Genomic DNA, 21,486 nt, shown 5'->3' with positions numbered 1-21,486 from the left:
GATTAGGAGATATTTTGTAATATATTCTAGGTCCCATGGCTAGTAAGCCATGAAAATTGAAACTCAGCCAGTTTTATTCCAGAATATTTGTTTTTAACCTTTGAGGCATACTGCCTCCCAATTAAGTATGTTAGATAATGTCTACTGAGCAATGTGGAAAAGGTAAAAGGTAAATCAGTTCCAGGGAAAGCAGATTATATGGTCCTTTATTTATTTATTTTTTATTATTTTTTTAGTTTTAAGAGACAGAGCTTCACTCTGTGGCCCAGGCTGCGGTACAGTGGTGTGATTATAGCTCTGTAGCCTTGAACTCCTGAGCTCAAGTGATCTTCCTCCCTCAGCTTCCCAAGTAGCTAGGAGTATAGTTGTGCACCACCACGCCCTTATAATTTTTTTTTTCTCTTAAAGCCCTGAGCTTACTTCTCTACAACCTCATTTAAAACATTTTTTTTGTAGAGACAGGGTCATGCTATGTTGCCCAGACTAGTCTCCCAACTACTGGCTTAAGCCCCTTAGCCCCTAGTGCTTTAATTATAGGTGTGAGCCACTGGACTCGGACAAAATAAAATTCTGTTCTTTTTGTTTTCAGTGTAAGAAGGAAGAGCTGCTCATTTATATATGTATATGTGTGTATACACACACACGCACACACACGCTTGTTTGGTTATCAACCAAAGAAGTTGTTTATATGTTTACATTCTTAAACAGTAAAATTTGTGATTGTGGGAAATGGATATGGTGATCTGTCATTTTCATTGTATGTGGTAGTCCCTAATAGAGGAATGGATAGCTAAATTTTTCCATAGTTAGAATATGAAAGATAATACTTATGAAAAAACTGTACATAATTTGGAATCACTTTAGGATTTTGCACTACCTCAAGCATGTTTATGATACTTGATTTTTATTATGCGATTGATGTAAGGCAATGCTAATCTATAGCTATTTGTGTTTGGGCAAACTTTTAGTTATATGGTTATTATTCTTAGCTATTATATAATATTTGGGGGGAAGAATATAAATTGGAAGGTTTTAAGAATATTTTAAAGAAATGATAGTCTACTCAGGGAAAGTTGGATATATTTTAATATTTATGATGTTGAAATGGAATATACATAGTAGTAATGTCAATCTGGTTAAAGATTATGAAGTTTACATTTCTTAAGATTTTGTTTTATTTCATTATATTTGAGAATTAAGAGCTTTCTTACTGCATTCCTATTTCCATTTGGAAAATGTAGGAATGTTAACATTGATTTTTATACTTTGGCGTGGTAGGAAGTTAGGTGATGTTTGAAAAATAGTTTCAATTTGAGCTGAAATACAAAAGTCATCCAATAACGATTTATTTTTATTCTCGGCTACCGTTTCTTTTTAAGGTATGTAAAATTTCACTGATGGTTTTGCTCCTGTTTTTATAGCTGCATGTAGTCTTTATTTTCCTTCTTTCTAGTATTATTTTAAGTTGGTTTAGAAAGAGCACCAAGAAACTGACCTGATTGTACACGTACACAGTAGTATTTATATGAATAGTATAAACTCTATAAATTTATTTTATACTAAAACTCGCTACTTAGAATACCTTTAAAATTGTAGCACCATATAATTCTAATCTTGTTCTGTTTTTCATAGTCTGCAGTGCATAAGTTTTCTTCTGAAACGTGTATCATAGTTTGACAATCATTGTTTACACGTAATTTTCTCTCTTTTTATTACAATGCTTCCCCAGCAAGGACAAGTTTGGAAGGTTTGCAAAGCTTTTCACCTTCCCTCTGCCCGCTTGCCCGCTTTCAGATCAGTTTCATGTTTCATAACTTCTCTTTCTGCAATCCACAACATAGCCATAGTAAACAATGGAAAAATATAAAATTGCAGTAGTATATTTCCTCACACATAGCAGACAGATACAACTTTTCAAAGGACACATCCTTTTTAAAACGCAATAAAAAGAAGTTAAATAGAAATGTTACAATTTTAGTAATTCCCTAAGGAATAACATCTCACTAGGAAGCAGTTAATTAAATGTCACCTAATGAAACAAGAACAGTATTCAAGATTATATTCTGTATTGTAGTAGTTCAGGTAGAAAGTTCTTTCTAATAATAATACCTTACATTTGTATAGTGCCTTACGGTTTACTGCAGAGAATGCTGTGCTGCTGATATGGTCAAAATGTAAACATATCCATTTGTTCTGTGCTTATGATATATAGAACAGATGTAGATTCATTGTTTGAAGTGCTGCTGGTATGATGGAAAACAATGTTGTAACTCAGATACTCAGAGGATCAGGCAACACACCTTAGCACTATAAAGACAATTTTAGCAGCTTCCAGTTCTTTTGAACTAGGGCTCTTGTATTAAAATGTTTCAAGTGAATGAGGAAAACATTTTGGAAAAGACATTTAAACATAAGCTTTTATTTTATAACACTTAGAAAGAAACATGTCTAGTACTCTACTGAATATTTAATTTTGTAATATTTTATTAGCTTCAGATGAATACAATCCTACCTCAAACCAAGAATTTTTTTTTCTTTTTCTTTTTTTTAGGTTTGAGCTTTTTCCTTCACTGCTGTTCTGCGCTAACTGCTTTGAAACTTTCCATGCATTTTTTTTCAGTAGAAGAACATCTCTGTACTGTCTCCCATTGCATATTTCAGCTGTGACAATCCCTGCACTTTGCCTATTCATTTTATCACCTGCTCACCAAAAACAATAAATATCTCTTTAATTTCTAATTGCAGATTTGCTATTTTTGATTTTAGAAGAAGGGTGCATTTCACTTTTTTTATTACTGTTGTTTTATAGGCATGTGGGGACCCCAAGGCAAAACCATCCTACCTTATCGACAAAAACCTGGAATCTGCTGTGAAATTCATAGTCAGAAAATTCCCTGCTGTAGAAACCCGCAACAACAATGTAAGTTATCTAAATTTTTCTATTACTTGATTTTAACCATCTTTTAGATAAACAGTGGTCAACACAGTGCTTATAGTAGCTCTTCTTTACCTAATTGTTAACATTTTGATATACAGATTATATACCTTAAGAGTTTTTTTTGAGACAATATTCTTGTGTCTGAGACCAGAAAAAATAACTCTTATCGACATTGCCACTTTATTACAGAAAAGATAAGATCTTAGATTCCTATATATTTATTCCCTTTCAAATTGCAACAAGAGTAAGGTAATAGATATGTATATATTCCAAATTCTTGTGTGACTACTTGGGATGTTTTTGTTTCTTATAGTCATAAACTTCCTGTTGAAGTTAGTAAATGTCTTCATAGAGCTTCTGTTGTTTTAAGTAATTAGCTGTGTTTAGTTTTAAAATGTATTTGTTTTTCTGGTATTTTTGTAATTGACAATGATTTCTAAAGATTAAATAGTATAAGAAAATGATTGTGTTAGGGTCTTTATTATCCTCATATTACTTTTCATGTGGGAAAGTTTTTCTTAGTATACTGAAGAATGGTCATATTCAGAGTCTTTCTGATATGTTTACATATCTTTATAATAATTTCTATGAATAACTACTTTTGGGAAATTAGTTATTTTTCGCCTCAGTGTGGTATTTTCATATAAATTTTGACTCAGAATCTTTCTGCCTGTCTTCTCTTTTTATTTTTTTTCTCTGATATTTTCTTGTTACTATCTTTGCTGCCTCTTTTGCTTTACGTACAAATTTAGTTTAGAAATTTCCTCTCACATATGATCTTCGATTTTGAGAAGCTCTGTTGAAAAGATATATTGTCAGCTGGTCCAAAAATAGTGAGTTATCTCAATTGATTGTTCCCCATCAGTTACAGATCCAGCTCCTTGTTCTACTCTTTGGCCCCTTCTCACTACTGCACTTGACTAGTTTAAAAATAAAAAGATACATTGTCACCTTTTTGTTTTCTCAAATCATGTATGTTCATTGAAGATTTGTATTTAGCCTTTGACACTACTTTTACTTAAAAACTCTTTCATGTAGAAAGAAAATGCTAGTAAGAACCAATAAAAAGAAGTCAGATAAAGTGCTTTTTAAGGCATTTAAAAAAAAAATCAAGTCTGTTTTTGGGGAGTACAGGTTAGTAGAGGTTTCATAAAAGATTGTTTTTGTAGAGATGAGATCTCACTATGTTGTCCAGGCTGGTCTTGAACTTCTGGGCTCAAGGGATCCCCCTGCTTCGACCTCTTAAAGTGCTGGAATACAGGCATGAGCTGCTGTGCCCAGCCAGAAAGATTGTTTTATAATTATATCAATATATTAAAACATTATAATTAGTTCCTGATTACAAAATAGGTGATTCAAAACTTGCATTTCTTAACACTATTATTTGTGTGGAGAACTTTTTTTTAGTTACTGACATTAATTGGCTAACTCATCTGAGAGATTATGTACTCTAAAAGAGATTTTATTATGAAAATCTGTCTTATATTTATTTTATATACACTTCTTTTTCTTACAGCTCGTAAAATTTCTGACATGAGCTCTTCAGAGAATCTTTGAAGCTTAGTTTACATATGTGTTTGTGTGTAAACTTATATGTGAGAATGTGCATTGTTTCTTAATAGTAGGTCTTTCCTTAGAAAATTAGAAATATCTGGTGAAACAACAGTAAAATTGTCTGGTAAAAGACCAGTTAAGAGTCTGCTGTTCTTGATATACTGGGCAAACTGTTTATTATCATGCCTTTTTTTTTTTTTCTTTAATAGCTTTTCTTCTCTTTCTAACTGTTGCACAAAATCGATATTTTTAATAATAGTTTTATTGAGATATAATTCATATACCATATAATTCACCCATTCAAAGTGTACAATTCAGTGTTTTTTAGTACATTCACAGAGTTGTGCATCCAATACCACAGTTAATTTTAGAACATTTTCATCACCACCCAAAGAAACTTCGTGTCCATTAGCAGTCACTCCTGATTTCCTGCCAACACCCCTGCCCTAAGGCAACCACTGATATACTTTCTTTCTGTCTCTGTGCCTATTCTGAAGATTTCATCAGGAATAATATAATATGTGGTCTTCTGTGACTGGTTTTTGTCATTTAACATAATATTTTCAAGGTTTATCCAAGTTGTAGCATGTATCAGTACTTTTTTTGTTTTAAGAGACAGGATTTCACTCTGTCATCCAGGGTAGAATGCAGTGGTGGCCATCATAGCTTAACACTGAACTCCTAGACCAAAATGATCTTCTCCCCTTAGCCTCCTGAGTAACTAGGGCCACAGGTGCACACCACCATGCTCAGCTGTTTTTTAAACATTTAAAAAATTTTTTATCCAGATGTGGTCTGGCTATGTTGCCTAGGTGGGTCTCAGACTCCTGGGCTCAAGAAGTCCTCCCACTTTGACCTCCCAAAGCACTGAGATTACAACTGTGAGCTGCTGTGCCCAATCTTCATTTCTTTTTAATGCCAAATAATATTCCATTGTGTGGATATACCACATTTTATTAATTCATTCATGAGTTGATGGATGTTTGGATTGGTTCTACTTTTTTGCCTATTATGAATAATGTTGCTATAAACATGTGAAAATTTTTGTATGGATATGTTTTCATTTCTCTTGGCTTTATAAACCTATGAAAGAATTGCTGGGTGGTGTGGTAATTCTGTGCTTAACCTATGAAGTTGATTGTACAATGTTGTTGAATGTTATGACTTACTTGTAGTATTTACTTTGTTTTGTTTGCAAAGCCTGGGTTTTTTCATATTGCCTTTACAATTACTCTTTGTAATGCTACTCTGTTGTTTTTTTACCTGCTGAAGTACTATGTATTGGGTATATATAAAGTCTTGTGATCTCAGTTTTGATCTGGGTCTGCTAAAATTTTGGTGAGAAGTTCCTAGCCAGCTCGAATCAAGACATGAGAAGTGAGATTTCAGTTTTATTATTATTTTTTAACTTATTGAATTAGTTGATGGAGCTTAAAGACTGGAAAAGATAGTAGTGTCTAGGATTGATAGGAGGTTGCGGATTTCTGGCTACTAAGTGCACTGTAGAAGTGGTATTGATACCGCAGTCTTTTCTTTCTTCTTCTTGTGCTTTGGATTATTACATAAATAGGTGAAACAGAACATGCTTACTTTTTCTCAGGGACCTAGGTTAGTACTATTTCTACTCTGATTCAAGTCTTACAAGTAACGCATGTCCCCAATTTCAGAAAAGGTACTCAAAAAAACAGATTTCTGGTGAAAATACTTTTTTTTTTTTTGAGACACGGTCCTGCTTTGTCACCCAAGCTGAAGTGCAGTGGAGCGATCTCAGCTCACTACAACCTTCCACCTCCTGGTCTCAAGCAATCCTTCTGCCTCAGCCTCCCAGGTAGTTGGAACTACAGGGGCACAACCACCGCACCTGGCTAACTTTTTGTATATTTTGTAGACATGGGGTCTTGCTGTGTTGCCCAGGCTGGTCTCAAACTTCTGGGCTCAAGTGATCCTCCTGGATTGGCCTCCCAAAGTGCTGGGATTACAGGCTTGAGCCAGCGCGCCCAGCCTCAATATATATATATATATATTTTGAAGTTTCTAAAATGAATTCTTGCAAGATTCTGCTCTTATCTTGCAGCCAAAAAAATCGTTTATTTTTTATTTTTATTTTTCATTATTTATTTATTTTTTTTTAGTAACTGCCCTAATCTCCATACTTTTTAATCCCTTTAGAGTCCTTGAGCACATAGTTATTTGATATGCAACAAAGGAAGGCACTGCTGACAGGTAGCAGGATTGGTTCAGACATGGCTTCTACAGTGATGATGTTGAACTCTGTTGAGTCATTTTTACTTTCTTGGTAAGGGCCCTTTGTGACCAGTTGTAACAAGTTTTGTATTTCTAATTCTGTATTTAGGGAAAATCTGGGACCAAGGAATGAGGTTTTTTCCTTGGGTCATGATGTTGAACTAAATGCCCCATATGCTTCAAAGCAAGCTGATTAAATGAATTTCAAAATGAATAAAAACCATACCAGTTTTATAATTATAGCAACCACTTATTATCTGAATGTGTGCCAGGTTATGTGTATTAATAGAGTTCCTCATTTTATTTCAGATTAAGCAAAGTATTTTTGAGCTGAAAGATTATCTAATTTATCTATAATATAAATGCTTTCATTATTTTGAAAGTGTAACTCTCAAATAGAATTTGTTTCTCGTAGGTTTCTTAAGAGTATGTGGAGGAGAATCTCTTATTTTTCTGGATGAACAAAATAGTAGAAAGTCCTTTCTTATTTTATTAACACATAAAAATTATTTTGCCCAGGAAACCTAAAAGGCAATGTAAGCAAATGTTCAGGTGTATGTTAAAACTTTTCTAATTTTTTTTCCAATATTTTTTAAACTTTTTTTTTTGCCTCTTTCCTATATTGCATTATACCTAAAAGGGTAGTTTGTGTTTTTTAAAACAGTAAAAATATTATCTGGAACAATAGTGTTATCATGGAATTAGCCTATTACACATTTGAATGTGAAATTTTGGATTTGATTTCCAAATCAATGAGGAAATGATAAAAATTACTATCCTATATATGTTGAATTAGATCTTGAAGTCTTTAAGAATAGGGACATTGCTGGCGAGTAGAGTGTCACAAGAGTGATATAGGGATTCTAGACTAGGACACAGGCTGTTGTTGAAATAATTTGAAAATTATGTTTTCCTAAGTTAGAGGAATCTTTTATGTTATAGATATTATTTATCCCCTCTCCCAAAAAACATAGAATTATAAGATGTTAAGTAAAACATATTTTTTATTTAAGTGGCTTATAAAGTCACTCTAGGAAAGACAAAGTAACTCTAAGTGTAATAATCAGCAGTAAAATTGGTTCAGAGGCGTAGCAATAGAGCCTTTTAAAACTCTGTTTTATCCCTAGCGCCTGATACTTAAGAGGCACTCAATAAATGTCCCATTGGTGAATGGAGCTATTTAATACACTCCAACATAGCCAGCTTTCACTTGTATTCAAACATTGCCTTAGACTTATGTCAGGACCTGAACTTATCGACACTTTTTAAAAGTTATTGAGTTAATTTTAGCTAAAAAAAGGTTGTACTTTTTAGTAGAACTATTCAAATACATCTCATTAATGGTATTATTGAAAGTAACCCAGAAATAGAGCAAGAGTCTCAGCTCCTAAAAACATAAATGTGTTTTAGGGGTGGGGTGGTGGAATTGGTGTAGGGAGGCCCTTGACACATGCACGCACTGTGGTTTGGTAAGGACTTAGAAAGAAACGGTAGGCATATTTAACTCCTTCCTAACTTGTCTTTAAGAGGGCATTCCTTGTTTTGTCGCGATTCCTATTAAGATAGTAACATACTGGTTAAGAGGATGGACTCTGGATTCAGTAAAGCAGAATTTGAGTTCTGGTCTTTCCACTTACTAGCTGGCTGATTTTGGGCAAATTATTTAACATCTTAAGGTATTGTTCTTTTTGTTTGTTTTTTGTTTTTTTTGTTTTGCTTTGTTTTGTTTTGAGACGGAGTCTCACTCTGTTGTCCAGGCTGGAGTGCAATGACATGATCTTGGCTCACTGCAACCTCTGCCTCCTGGATTTGAGCGATTCTCCTGCCTCAGCTTCCCGAGTAGCTGGGATTACAGGTGCCTACCACCATGCCTGGCTGATTTTCTGTTTTAGTAGAGACAGGTTTCACCGTGCTGGCCAGGCTGGTCTCAAACTCCTGACCTCAGGCAGTCCGTCTGCCTCAGCCTCCCAAAGTGTTGGGATTATAGGCATGAGCATGAGCCACCGCACCCAGCCAGGTATCATTGTTCTTATTTTCAAAATGGTGATAATACCAATCTCAAGGAGTAGTTCGTTGCTTCCTAAAGCACGTAGTACAGTGTGTGACAAATTGCTTTTGAAGAATGGAAGCTGTTAACATTTACCTCTTTGACTTTTTGGTCTAGTTTGCTGGCTTTTCTTCTGGGTACCCTTTAAATGTGGGTATTTCTAAGTGACTTCTCCCACCTGTGGTGTATGTGTATGAAAGCACTTACCGCTGTGGCTTCAACTAAGTACATATACGATCTCCTATATTCTGTGCTCTAGATCAGGGTCCCCAACCCCCAGGCCACAGACAGGTACCAGTCTATGGCCTGTTAGGAACCCGGCTGCCCAGCAGGAGATGAGTGGTGGGTGAGTACACTAAGCTTCATCTGTATTTACAGCCACTCCCCATCACTCACATTACTGCCTGAGCTGTTTCTCCTGTCATATTAGCAGTGGCATTAGATTCTCATAGGAGCGTGAACACTGTTGTGAACTGTGAACGCGAGGGATCTAGGTTGCAAGCTCCTTAGGAGATAATCTAATGCCTGATGATCTGTCACTGTCTCCCATCACCCCCAGATGGGACCATCAAGTTGCAGGAAAGCAAGCTTAGGGCTTCCACAGATTCTACATTATGGTGAGTTGTGTAATTTCATTATATATTATAATGTAATAATAGAAATAAAGTGCCCAATAAATGTAATGTGCTTTAGTCACCCCAAACCACCCCGCCACCCCTCCACCCCAGTACATGGAAAAATTGTCTTCCATGAAACTGGTCCCTGGTGCTAAAAAGGTTAGGGACTGCTGCTCTGGAACTGAATTCTGGCTACCCCTTTGGACAGCTCCACAAGCTAAACAGAAAACTTTTTATCCAATATGGAACATGTGATTATCCTACCTTTTTTTTCTCTTTTGTGTTTCCCCCCTTGAGCTGTCACCCTCCACTTGGTTATCTAAACTAGAACCTTCAGAATCCCTTTTGACTTGTAAAAAATATCAAACTTGTCATATATGGCTCGTCCGGGTTCCCCACTATAATGTCACTTGAATTTATCCCCTTCAGGTCTACATTTCCTGCTGGGACAAATGCCATGTTAATCCAAACATTGATTTTTATGCCGTCCAATCTCTCTTACTTTCACCTTCCCTTCTTCTCTCCCTCCAACCTCCACCAGGAGAAGCAGAACAAAACAAAAAATCACTTTCTCTGTGATACCCGATGTCTGCATCTTCCTGGACCACACACTCGTCTTTGAATCCCTGTTGACTGGCATGTAGTAGGCCAACAAATAAGAGTTTGGTTTAGAAGGAATCATCTTACTGTAAAATAATATAACTGGGAGTTGTAACAACATACTTCATCATGAATAAATATATATACCCTAATGGAAAATCAAAGGAATATTTGGTCCTGAGCAATTAAACATTGCCAGAATTTAAGCAGTTTTGATACAATGAGAATTAACTGAAATGTCAATGTTCTTTTAAAAAGGTATCATCAGTATTGAGTTGTTAATGACTCTTTGACATACAAAAGTCTTTAATTCTATCTTGACAAAACCATAAATAAAAGAACTCCTCAGGAGATGCAAGTAAGCCTTGCTTTGATATATTTGGAAAGTAATTGAAATAGGTCAAATAGTGGCAGGGAATTGCATCAGCACTGGTGACCTACCTAAAGTGATTTAAATTTTTTGCTTTTTATTTTTGCCTAAAGAACGTGAATACATGATAATAAATAGTCCAGAAGAATTTAGGATGAAAAGTGAATATCTCCTACTTTACTTTTTCCTACCCCAGTCGTATTCCTCAGAGGGAACTTCTATTTTTAGTTATTTCTACAGGTTACTGCTAGAACTATAACAAATATGCTTATTCCCTTATAACTTCAGTTACCAACTTTAGACAGTCTCTCTTCTATGCAACAAAAGATGAGGATTTAGCTTGCTCAGTTTACTTCCCCTTACTTCCCCCCTCAAGCCTTTTTCCCAGTGATTTTTGTTAGTATTTTTGGATCATTGATTACTTCCTTTTTTAACTTCAATATAGTTTTTTTTTTTAATTTCCTCACCCTTGGTTATTTATCCATTTATCCTTTTATTTTCATGTCAAAATTGTTTATGCTTTTTTTTTGGTTTTGTAATTATACAGTGTTCTGATGCTATATTTATTATATGTTGGTTGAAAAAAAATGTATTAGTAAAGGCCTAAGTGCTTGGTTTGTGTTTCTTCATTCCGTTGTCACACTTTGGGCTGTAAGATGAATAATATATTTAGCATTAAAGAGAAAAGGAATCTCTCTTCCTAAATTCTATCATTTACTTAAAATTATTTTACAGTTTCATAGTTATACCATGACTTTCTGAAATTATAGTTATAAGCCTTTTTACTATCTTTAAATTTATTTGGCCTGATAATCATGTCATCTTTTTATAATTTTTTTTCCCCCTGGAACCTACTCTCCTCTAACTTTCTGTCTTCTAACATCAATCTAGATAGTTTATAAAAGCCTGCTGTGTAGCTTTCATTATGGGTTATATTTTTGTCTTCAATGTAATGATTTTACCTGCGGTTTTCCACTGAATTTTCATGAGTTTGAGAATCCCCTAAAAATGCATTTAGAATTTGTGTGTGTGTGAATGAATTTTTAAGCTTTTTTTTCATATTCTCAGGGGTGGTTCTTATGATCCCAAAATACATCTATTTTAAAACATCTCCTTTCTTATCCTTTTTATATAACTACCTGTGGTTTCAGAATATTATTTTGTGCATCTTATGTACTCTGTATTTTTGTCATACTAAACTATATTCATAACCTCTTCAACTGAAATGAGACTTTCTGCTTTCCTGGAAATGAGACTGCCAATAAGCATTACACTGGGGTTCCATAGCATAGCCTTCAAGTATATACCTTTCTGGCATCTGTAATCATTTTTCCATACTTTCAAATTTCCTGAAGTTATGTCTTGCCTCTAAGTGATAGTTTTTCAGCTTTCAGTCATTAGTCTGTTTGGCTGCAGTGGTGATTTTGATACCCTTCATGGTAGCAGAGGACATTATCACTACCTAATCACCTGTTGACCTTTAACTTTGGTTTCCTTGGTCATTTCTTTGGGGCCTTTAGCCACTTTTAACCTTGTGCCTTTAAAGTACCTTTAGCATGTTATCTTCTCATTGTTTCTTCATGGCAGATTCAGTACTACCTTTTGTCAGATCTAAAGTTAATTGCCAAGATCGAAAATAACACAATAAAAACTACAATGGAATAAATCATACATGTTGCAGAGTACTTACTTTCTTTTATTCTTCCTAGCACTCATCTTGGCTAAGAATATTTTCAATAGGTACATTAATGGTCCCTGGCCAAGAGTATGCAGGCTAGTATACTATGTTAATTCCAATTGTCTAGTGTAGGATAGAATGTAGAACCTAAGGAAAATATATTTGCTTGCTTTATTTTTTAAAGGAGTGTTGTATTTGGGAAAAGTATGTTTATACTTTCACTGAACAAATGGCCACGTTTCTTTTGCCTCTGGACTTTTGTTTGTGCAGTTTTTACTATCTGGAATAGTCTCTCTTTCCCATGTTCTTTCACTAGGCTAGCTTGTCTTTCAGGTCTGTGCTTAGATGTCACCATTCAGAGAAGCTTTCCCTGACCTTTCCAAATTAGTTTAAGTTCTGCATATGTATGTTTCTATCACATTCTCTAGTGATTATTCATTTATTTATTTAAGTCCTTTATTGAGTGCCTTCTATGAGCCAAGTTGTGTTCTGGAAGAGAAGGATCCAGCAGTGAACAAACAGAAGTCTATCCTTATAGAGCTTACTATGTTGAACAGAAATAAATAATGAACGAATAAGAATATAATACCAGGTAAAGAGTTCTAGGAAGAGCAAAGCAGGGTAAATGCATAACACTAATGCCTGGCAGATGCTAATTTACTTAGGGTGACCAGGAAAGGCCTTAATGAGAAGAAAGCATTAGGGCAGAGATTTGAAGATACAAGGGAATGAGTTTAGCTAGGGGAGGAGTGTTCTGTGCTGAAGGAACCTCAGCTCCAAAGGCTCAGGTGGATGCTTGCCTGGCATGTTCAGGAACAAGGAGGGCATTATGAGCAGAGTAGATGATTGAGGGGCACCGTAGTAGGACATGAAGTGCTAGTGGTTATAATGAATAGGCAGGTCATATAGGGCTTTCTGGACCATAGTAAGGACCTTAGCTAATTACCTTGAGTGTGTTGAGATGCCATAGGAGGGCAGTAGTAGAGGAATGAAGTGATATGACTGTGATCACTATGGCTACTTGGTAGAGAATAGTCTACAGGAGAGCAAAGGTAAAAATAGGGAGAATAGTTAGGAAATTTGCCATCATTGAGATGAGAGCTGATGGTGGCTTGGAATAGGGTGGTTGAGGTGAGAAGTGTTCAGATTCTGGATGTATTTTTGAAGACAGAACCTATAGTATTTGCTGAGGAATTGGGTGTTGGTTGTATGGACAGTGAGAAATAAGACTTTAAGGTTTTTGGCTTGAAAAAATGTCAAGCTATAATAGGGTGAGAGAACAGGAGAAATAGGTTTGGGGTAGTGCGGTGGGAGTAGTACAGTGAATGCAGTGGGGAAAGTACCCAGTAGCTCAATATTAGACATGTTAAGTTTGAGAGGCTTACTGGAAGTCTGAGTGGAGATATCAAATAGCCAATTGTTTATGTGAATCTAGATCTCAGGTTAGGTTTAAGCTGACTGTCAAGTTGAGGAAGATTATTGAGGGATTTGAGAGAGAGAAAAAGGAGTGGAATAATCATCTAGGAGAATAGGAAAATGAATTGACAGAAAAAATTGAGTAGTATTGCCACTCAGTTATGGTCAATGATCATGAAATCAGGTTGAGATCAAAGTCAGCATAAGTATATGCTTTTCTACTACTGTAGGTTTTATCAGACAGTTATGAACGAGGGAGGGAAGGACAAGGTAGTAATTATGATGAGCCATTTAAAATTAAGATGGATAAGAAAGTAGGGGGCCTGGGCACAGTGGCTCATGCCTGTAATCCCAGCACTTTGGGAGACTGAGGTGAGCAGATCACTTGAGGTCAGGAGTTCAAGACCTGCCTGGCCAACATGGTGAAACCCCGTCTCTACTAAAAAAATACAAAAAACTACCCGAGCATGGTGGCGGGCGCCTGTAGTCCCAGCTACATGGGAGGCTGAGGCAGGAGAATGGCGTAAACCTGGGAGGCGGAGCTTGCAGTGAGCTGAGATCCGGCCACTGCACTCCAGCCTGGGCGACAGAGTGAGACTCCATCTCAAAAAAAAAAAAAAAAAGTAGCCAGTTGAGGTGATGTGTGCATGTTGTCCCAGCTACTTGGGGAAGCTGAGGCACAAGAATCACTCGAACCTGGGGGGTGGAGGCTGCAGTAAGCCAAGATCATGCCACTACGCTCTGGGACAGAGTAAGATTCCATCTCAAAAAAAAAAAAAAAAAAAAAAAGGCATAAGAGGATGAGTGACAGTAAAAAGATGGTAGAGTGAGTGGGTAGGAGGCCTCTCTGTGTTGAGAGAATTTGTGGAGGCAGAGTATTAGAGATTTTAAGTGGGAACTATTCTCCCAGTGATGCCACCTCACTTTGTCTCCAAATCTCCCAAGAACAACAGATGTCCAAAAAGGCCAGACAGAAGCCAGGATAATTTAAACACCAACTTTATTCTGGTTTACAGCTTGAGAAAAGTTAACATCAGCTGTCATGCCCTCTGTCAGTATGTATTCATGTACCAAAAATCATTCCTGGGTACCTACTCAGTGCAGCCTCTCCTTTAACTTCCCTGTTTTGCTCCACATTTTCACCACTCTTAGAAGCTCTGACCTTTCTTATTGTGGTCTTTATCACACTAATGTATACATTTTGTTTTTGTTGTTACCCTTTTCATGTTATTGCCAGTTGGTGAGAACCTTTGTCTTTAAGGGAATATGGGAATAGTAGTTTTTCACCATCTTTCAACCTTGCACCTAGAAGTTAATCAGCTTCTAAAACTGGATAATCAGCTTCTAAAACTGGATATTTACCTTAAAAAGAACAAAAAAGCCAACAAAACCAAAAAACAAAAAACAATTGGGAGTTCCCTGTACACCTATATACCTATATACACATCCCTCACCAGACAATGAGCTGGTTTAGGGCAGGGTCAGTGCTTTATTCATATTTTTTCTCAGCTTCTCCCACAATGCCTGGTAATGTAATAGGTTAATATATTTGTTGTCTAAATGAATAAAATGTTATTACAGTAATTCTTCACTTATCTGTACTTTTCATGTCACTTGCCTCTCTGAATCACATCTCAGAGTTAGGAAGGAAGCAATTCCACTTCTGGGACTTATCCGAAGAGAAATGAAAATATGTCTACCCAAAGACATGTTCATAGCAGAATTTGTTATTCATGATAGCCCCGAACTGGAAACAGTTCAAATGCCTATTAACTGATGAATGAATAAACAAAATGTGGCGTGCACCTTTAACAGAATACTACTCACCAATTAAAAGGAACAAACTATGATAAACGCTGTAACAGAGTAAGTGAAGCCAGATGTGAAAAGCTGCATATTGTCTGATTCTCTTTTATAGGAAATGTCTAGAAAAGGAAAGTTTATTGAGACAGAGAGCAAATCAGTAGTTGCCTATGGCTTGGGAGTAACAGCAGGATTAACTGTTAATGGGCACAAGGGTTTAGGATGATGGAAATGTTCTAAAGCTGGATAGAGTGAATAGTTTCACAACTCTAATTTACTAAAATTATTTTTCACTTTTGATGGGTACATTTCATGGTAAGTAAACTGTACCCTAATAAAGCTGTAAAAAACCAAATGATTTTGAACAACTAGAAATGGTATTCTAGAATAAATGAAGTTTATTCAGAGAAAAGCATTTTGGTTCTCCTGTGACCAAGCTTGTTGAGTCAGTTAGGCAAAATTGTAACAAGTATATTTTCTAACACACTGTACATTAAAAGGAACTCTCATCAGGAGCAAATGATAATTGATAGAGAAATAAAAACTCTTAAGTATAGCAGGCAAGGACCATTTAATGTCAGATTATCTTGTACGTGTCAATAGCATCTGAGGCCACCTTGACATAAATAAATCTGTGTAATTATCAATTACAATGATGACATCTAATCAGTAAGAAAAGCTTGATTTATGCCTGGTGTACTGGTTTTGAAAGTAAGTTAATCACAGAAGGGGTTTAAAAAATTACTAAGATTGAATGTAGAGGAACTAACCTATTTATATTTCTATTTGTAATGGAAAATAGTGCCATTAAATGAGGTAAATTGTATTATTAATGCAGTGTGATACCTTTTATACAAAAATGTTACGGTTGACCAACCCCACTATACCACGGTATATAATTAGTGATTTTTGTAGCACTGATGATAAAATTAATTTCAAGTTTGCTTTAATTTGACCATCTATAGCCAGAATCTTAAATTTTTAAAAGTTTTAGCTGAGGCACATTAATGTGCTCAGGTGGTGAAATAGAAATTATTTTAATCTATATTGCTGAACTTGATGTTAATTGTTTCAGTAACCTATTGCTGCATAACAGATCACCTCTAAATTTCGTGGCTTAAAACGACAGCAGCTTTTTTCTTAGGATTCTGTGGGTTGACTGGGCATTTCCTCTGCTGGTCTCACTGGTTTTAGGTTGCCGCAGTGCATTCCACTGGTGCATTCTGGGGGATGGGACCAGCTGGAACAGCAGGGATGCTGAAGTGCCCTTTCTCTATGTGATATGAGATCTCAGGCTTCTTCATGTACAGCACTTCAGGACAGTGTTCCAAAAGAGCAAAATCAGAAGCTGTAAGACCTTGCCCTAGACTTAGAAGTGACTCATTGTTGTTTCTGCTGCTTTCTATTGCTCAAAGCAAGTCACAAGGCCAGCCAAGATGGGAAGGGTGGGAAAATAGACAACAGTGCTTAATGGGAGAGGCAGTAGAGTTCTATTGCAAGGAGGCATGGACACAAATTTTAATTTTTTTTCTTTGCCTTTCAGTTCTTTAATAGAAAACTCTTTGTGCATTCCAGAATTAATTTAATCAGAAGACTAGCAATATGAATTTAGAGAAACATAACATTAATTATAAAGTGAAAGGGTTGAATGAGATTTTTTAGAAGTTTAAGTCTGTGTAATTGATTATAATATAATTAAATACAAATGTTTTCTTTAGCTTGTCCCTACACTATTTTTATGTCATTGTAAAGCAACTTGAATGTTGAAGTGTATTGAAGAAGTGTTTCAAGTTTTGAAATCTCGTAGACCCGGATTGGCATCTTACCCTTTTCTGGTCTGTTTCTGTATCTTCAAAATGAGGATTAAAATGTGTTTTGATTGAGAAGATGAAAACCATCTGGAGATGGATGGTGCTGATGGTCGCACAGCAGTGCAGATGTGCTTAAAGCCACTGAACGGCACCCTTTGAAAAGGTTAAAATGGTAAATTTTATGTTATGTGTATTTTACCACAATAAAAAAAAGTAATGTACCTTGAAAAAGTATTAAGAGGATTCAGTTTGGTAATATATCTTAAACACTCAGTAATTCAGTAATGCACATTTTACTAGGCTAGTGTTAGGATAACCAACCTTCCTTCCTCCCACCCCTTCCCTCTTCTCTCCCCTTCCCTCTTCCCTCCCCCTTCCCCTTCCCCCTCCCCTTTCCCCTCCCCTCCCCTCTCCTCCCCTTCAATCCCCTCCACTCCCCTCCCATCCCCCATTCCCCTCCCCTTTTTGCCCAGGCTGGAGTACAATGGCACAATCTTGGCTCACTGCAGCCTCCACCTCCCAGGTTCAAGTGATTCTCTTACCTCAGCCTCCGGAGTAGCTGGGAACACAGGTGGCTAACCTGCCATGCCCGGTTAATTTTTGTATTTTTAGTAGAGATGGGTTTCACCATGTTGTCCAGGCTGGTCTTGAACTCCTGACCTCAGGTGATCTGCCCACCTTGGCCTCCCAAAGTGCTGGGATTACAGGCATGAGCCTCCGCACCTGGCCTGGATATATTTTCCTAACATGTATTTACTACCGTTTCCTCAGAAAAATGCATTTCTGAAATATTTACTGCCAGTAAAATCACTTTGTATATGAAAAAAGAAATGTACTACAAATAATTTTAAATAGGATCCTAAGGTTCTTTTAAAACATGACTATTCTTTGTGTTAATTAGAATTTTTTGGTAATCTTAAGAGATTTGCTTGTGTTTGATATGCATATGTCTTGTTAGTTGCCACTCATTTCTTTTATGCTTTCCTACTCTGAAAGGACATAATGTGAAGTATTTTACCCAACTTTGGGAATTTTATTCAAGGGATTAAATCAATTTAGAAACTCATTTGAGACATGAATTTATACCTACTATCAAGTTCATTTATGACTAGCAATGAAATTTTAAAATTGGTAGTATCTTCTCTCCCTCACCGAAGAGAAGAGAAGTGAGGTGAGGGAGTAAGCTACGCTAAGAAATGTTGAAGAGCACCCCAGACGTGAGAAAGAACAAGTGCAAAGGCTCTGCGGTGGGAACACACTTGGTGAATGCAAACACAGCTGAAAGACCAATATGGCAACTATACTGAGTGACGGTGGAGGAGCGTGAAAGAAGATGAGGTCTTAGAGATAGGCAAGGGCTTTGATTTAGACTTTATTCTGAGGCACTGGTAAATATTTTGTATTTTATTCTAATTGTGAGATGAAACTGTTGGAATTAAAAAATGAATTTTATATTGAAGTATTGTTAGACTTACAGAAAATTTGCAAAAACAGTATATAGAATTCCCCTATATTCTTCACGTGCTGTTAACATCTTGCATAACATCAGTGGAATCAGTTTTTTTAGGGTAGTGTGGTGCTTTAAAATGTTCACTGTGGCTGGGCATGGTGGCTCACGCCTGTAATCCCAGCACTTTGGGAGGCCTAGGAGGGCGGATCACCTGAGGTTGGGAGTTCAAGACCAGCCTGACCAACATGGAGAAACTCCGTCTCTACTAAAAATACAAAATTAGCTGGGCATGCTGGCACATGCCTGTAATCCCAGCTACTCGGCCCGAGGCTGAGGCAGGAGAATTGCTTGAACCTGGTAAACGGAGGTTGCGGTGAGCCAAGGTTGTGCCATTGAACTCCAGCCTGGGCAACAAGAGCCAAACTCCGTCTCAAAAAAAAAAAAAAAGAAAGAAAAAAACCAAATACATTCTCTGGGCTGCTGCTATGTGGAGAAGATTGAAGAGGCAGGAGCAGAAGTACAGAGACTAGTTAGGATGCTACTGTAGGGGTCCACATGAGAGTTGATGACTAGGGTGGTAGCTGGGACAGTTTAGGCAGAGATTTACCCAAATAGCATCTCAGTACACTCTTACTTTAAACAGCCTGGCCTTAGAATATCATACTAAGAGTTTGAGCAAGGCATTCCTTGAAACCAAACTTCTGAATTTGGTTGTTTTTTAAGAGGAACAAAATACTAGCAAAACTTACATTAAGAAAAATAATTTATGAATAAGCAATTTCAATAACAGTAGAAGGTAATAATTGAAATGAGCGAATAAAAACTATACCCACGTTCCTTTGTATTCAGTGGTTTAGCTCTGTGGGCACTAATTCCTTATAGTAATTTGCCATTGCTTTTTCTCTGGAAGAATGAAATACTTGAGGATTTAGAATAAATAATAAATTTCCATCAATTTTCTAGATACTTATATTTGTGTGGAAAATGCTTCTTAATTGAACAAAGATCAATTACCAGGACTTTTCAATTTAGAGATAGGTTCCTTGCCGTAAGCATGCCTGATGTTTATCCAGTTTATTTTCAGTTTTTACATATTTTTCTTGAATATTTAGAATAATGACCCATAGCTAAAAAGTTTAAGGAAAACATTATACAAATACTTTGCTAAAATATTTGCATGTATCACATGAATATGCTTTTATAAGTATTAGTGTATTGAGGCCGGGTACAGTGGCTCATGCTTGTAATTCCAGCACTTTGGGAGGCCAAGACGGGAGGATCACCTAAAATTAGGAGTTTGAGACCAGCCTGGCCAACATAGTGAAACCCCGTCTCTACTAAAATTACAAAGAAATTAGCTGGATATATGGTGTCTGCCTGTAGTCCCTGCTACTCGCGAGGGTGAGGCAGGAGAATTGCTTGAACTCAGGAGGCAGAGATTGCAGTGAGCCGACATAACACCACTACACTCCAGCCTGGGCAATAGAGCAAGACTCCATCCTCAAAATAAAGTATTAGTGTAGTGAATAGAATCAGTTTTTTCTCACAATAGTACTTTTCTAATGTTCTGTTGTATTACTTCGAACAATGTGTTACCTATGTTCTGAGGCCATTTTCTGCTTTTTATTTTCTATAAAACAATGAGATATTGAATTAAGAAAAGTTTGTTCCAGATACTAGTAATTTTTGGTAGTATCTACTCTCCCTCACTTTAGGAACTAAAATGTAGCGTTTTTTGTAGTTGAAGCAAGAGAGTTGTAGACACTTTTGTTCTTCATCGTTGTAGTTGACCTCTTTCACCCAGGCTTTATGGAATTTATTTTCATTGAAATGGGGAACGTGATTGCATAGAGATATTGAGAGGATTGTGTGAGAGACCTGTAAAATGTTTGGAACAATCGATGCCTGACACATAATGTATGCTCAGTAAATATCAGCTCTTATTAGAAATACTATGGCTAATATTGAGGAATATTAAAGTTTTATTGTACTTATTTTGAAGAAGTGATCTGCAAACTTCCTCTGTTATTCACTTAATATTTAATGTACAGCTTCTGGCTGCGAGGCATTGCTACATATTCTTATGTACATTATCTTGGTTAATTGTCCACATCAGCTTCCATTTTGGTGAGGAGGGTATTAGGCTGGAGATGTTGTCACTTAGCCATGGTTGCATAAGGTATGCTTTCTAGCATCACCTCCCAAAACATATCATCTGACACTGATAGTCTTTGAAGTTTGTCATTATAATCCCTTATCTGATAGATGTTTGCATTGGATACTTCCTGTGTCCGGAACTGTATGATATGGACTAGGGAAATTAAAACTTGAGTTTGGTACACTGTCTAATTGTGCTGGAGATAGCTATTATAGAAGATAGAAAGTGATAGCTACTGTTAGACATTATACATGTTTAGAGGAGGGAGATGTTAGCATTTCAGGGAGGGAGTTCAATCAGGTATGGTTTTCTGGAAATGGGATTAGCATTTAAACTAAGTGCTTTAGGAATAGTGGGGTTTGGACATGTTTAAATGGTGGGATTCTGACATTCCAGTAGAGGAAACAGTAAGAAAGCAGGAGATGTGTATAGAAGGTAGTGAATAGATTGTTTTGGCTACCATATGTAGTGTGTGAATACATGTAGGGGAAATGTAGATTGGAAAAGTAAGTTAGGGCCAGATTGTGGAGGGCCTTGAAAGCTTGACTGTTTTGAATTTAGGCATCTAGTAGTTGTTTGATAAATGTTTGTAGCTAAGTAGAGTCTGGTCATATATGACTTTGGGGGAAATAAAGTTGAATGAGAAATTTAGCCTGTGAGATTTTATTAAAAAGGGAAACGATGGGCATGTAGAATGGTAGAAAGAACACTTTCAGAAGTAAAGAGATGAGATTTCCAATCTTGGCTCTGTCATTAAGTAGTTGTAACTTTAAGAAGGTTGTTTTAAGGTCTGTAGTTCT

At 36.4% G+C, this 21,486-nt stretch overlaps 1 protein-coding gene across 4 annotated transcripts in view; it reads left to right on the top strand.

Moving 5' to 3' along the window:
* LOC105499550 (NCK associated protein 1) overlaps positions 1-21,486 on the top strand; it is a 110,310-nt gene that overhangs the window by 11,472 nt on the left and 77,352 nt on the right. For 2 of the 4 annotated variants that reach the window (XM_011772173.3, XM_011772172.3), the window contains exons 2-3: positions 1,730-1,747; positions 2,810-2,920. In XM_011772173.3, coding sequence (XP_011770475.1) covers positions 1,730-1,747; positions 2,810-2,920 — 129 coding nt within the window. The remainder of the gene's footprint in view (positions 1-1,729; positions 1,748-2,809; positions 2,921-21,486) is intronic. The other 2 variants (XM_011772175.3, XM_011772174.3) reach the window with 1 other exon arrangement.

The sequence above is a fragment of the Macaca nemestrina genome, chromosome 11, assembly GCF_043159975.1.
Source record: "Macaca nemestrina isolate mMacNem1 chromosome 11, mMacNem.hap1, whole genome shotgun sequence".
Taxonomy (NCBI): Eukaryota; Metazoa; Chordata; class Mammalia; order Primates; family Cercopithecidae; genus Macaca; species Macaca nemestrina.
Note: the sequence above shows the minus strand (reverse complement) of the source record. Positions and strands in the feature narration are given on the sequence as shown.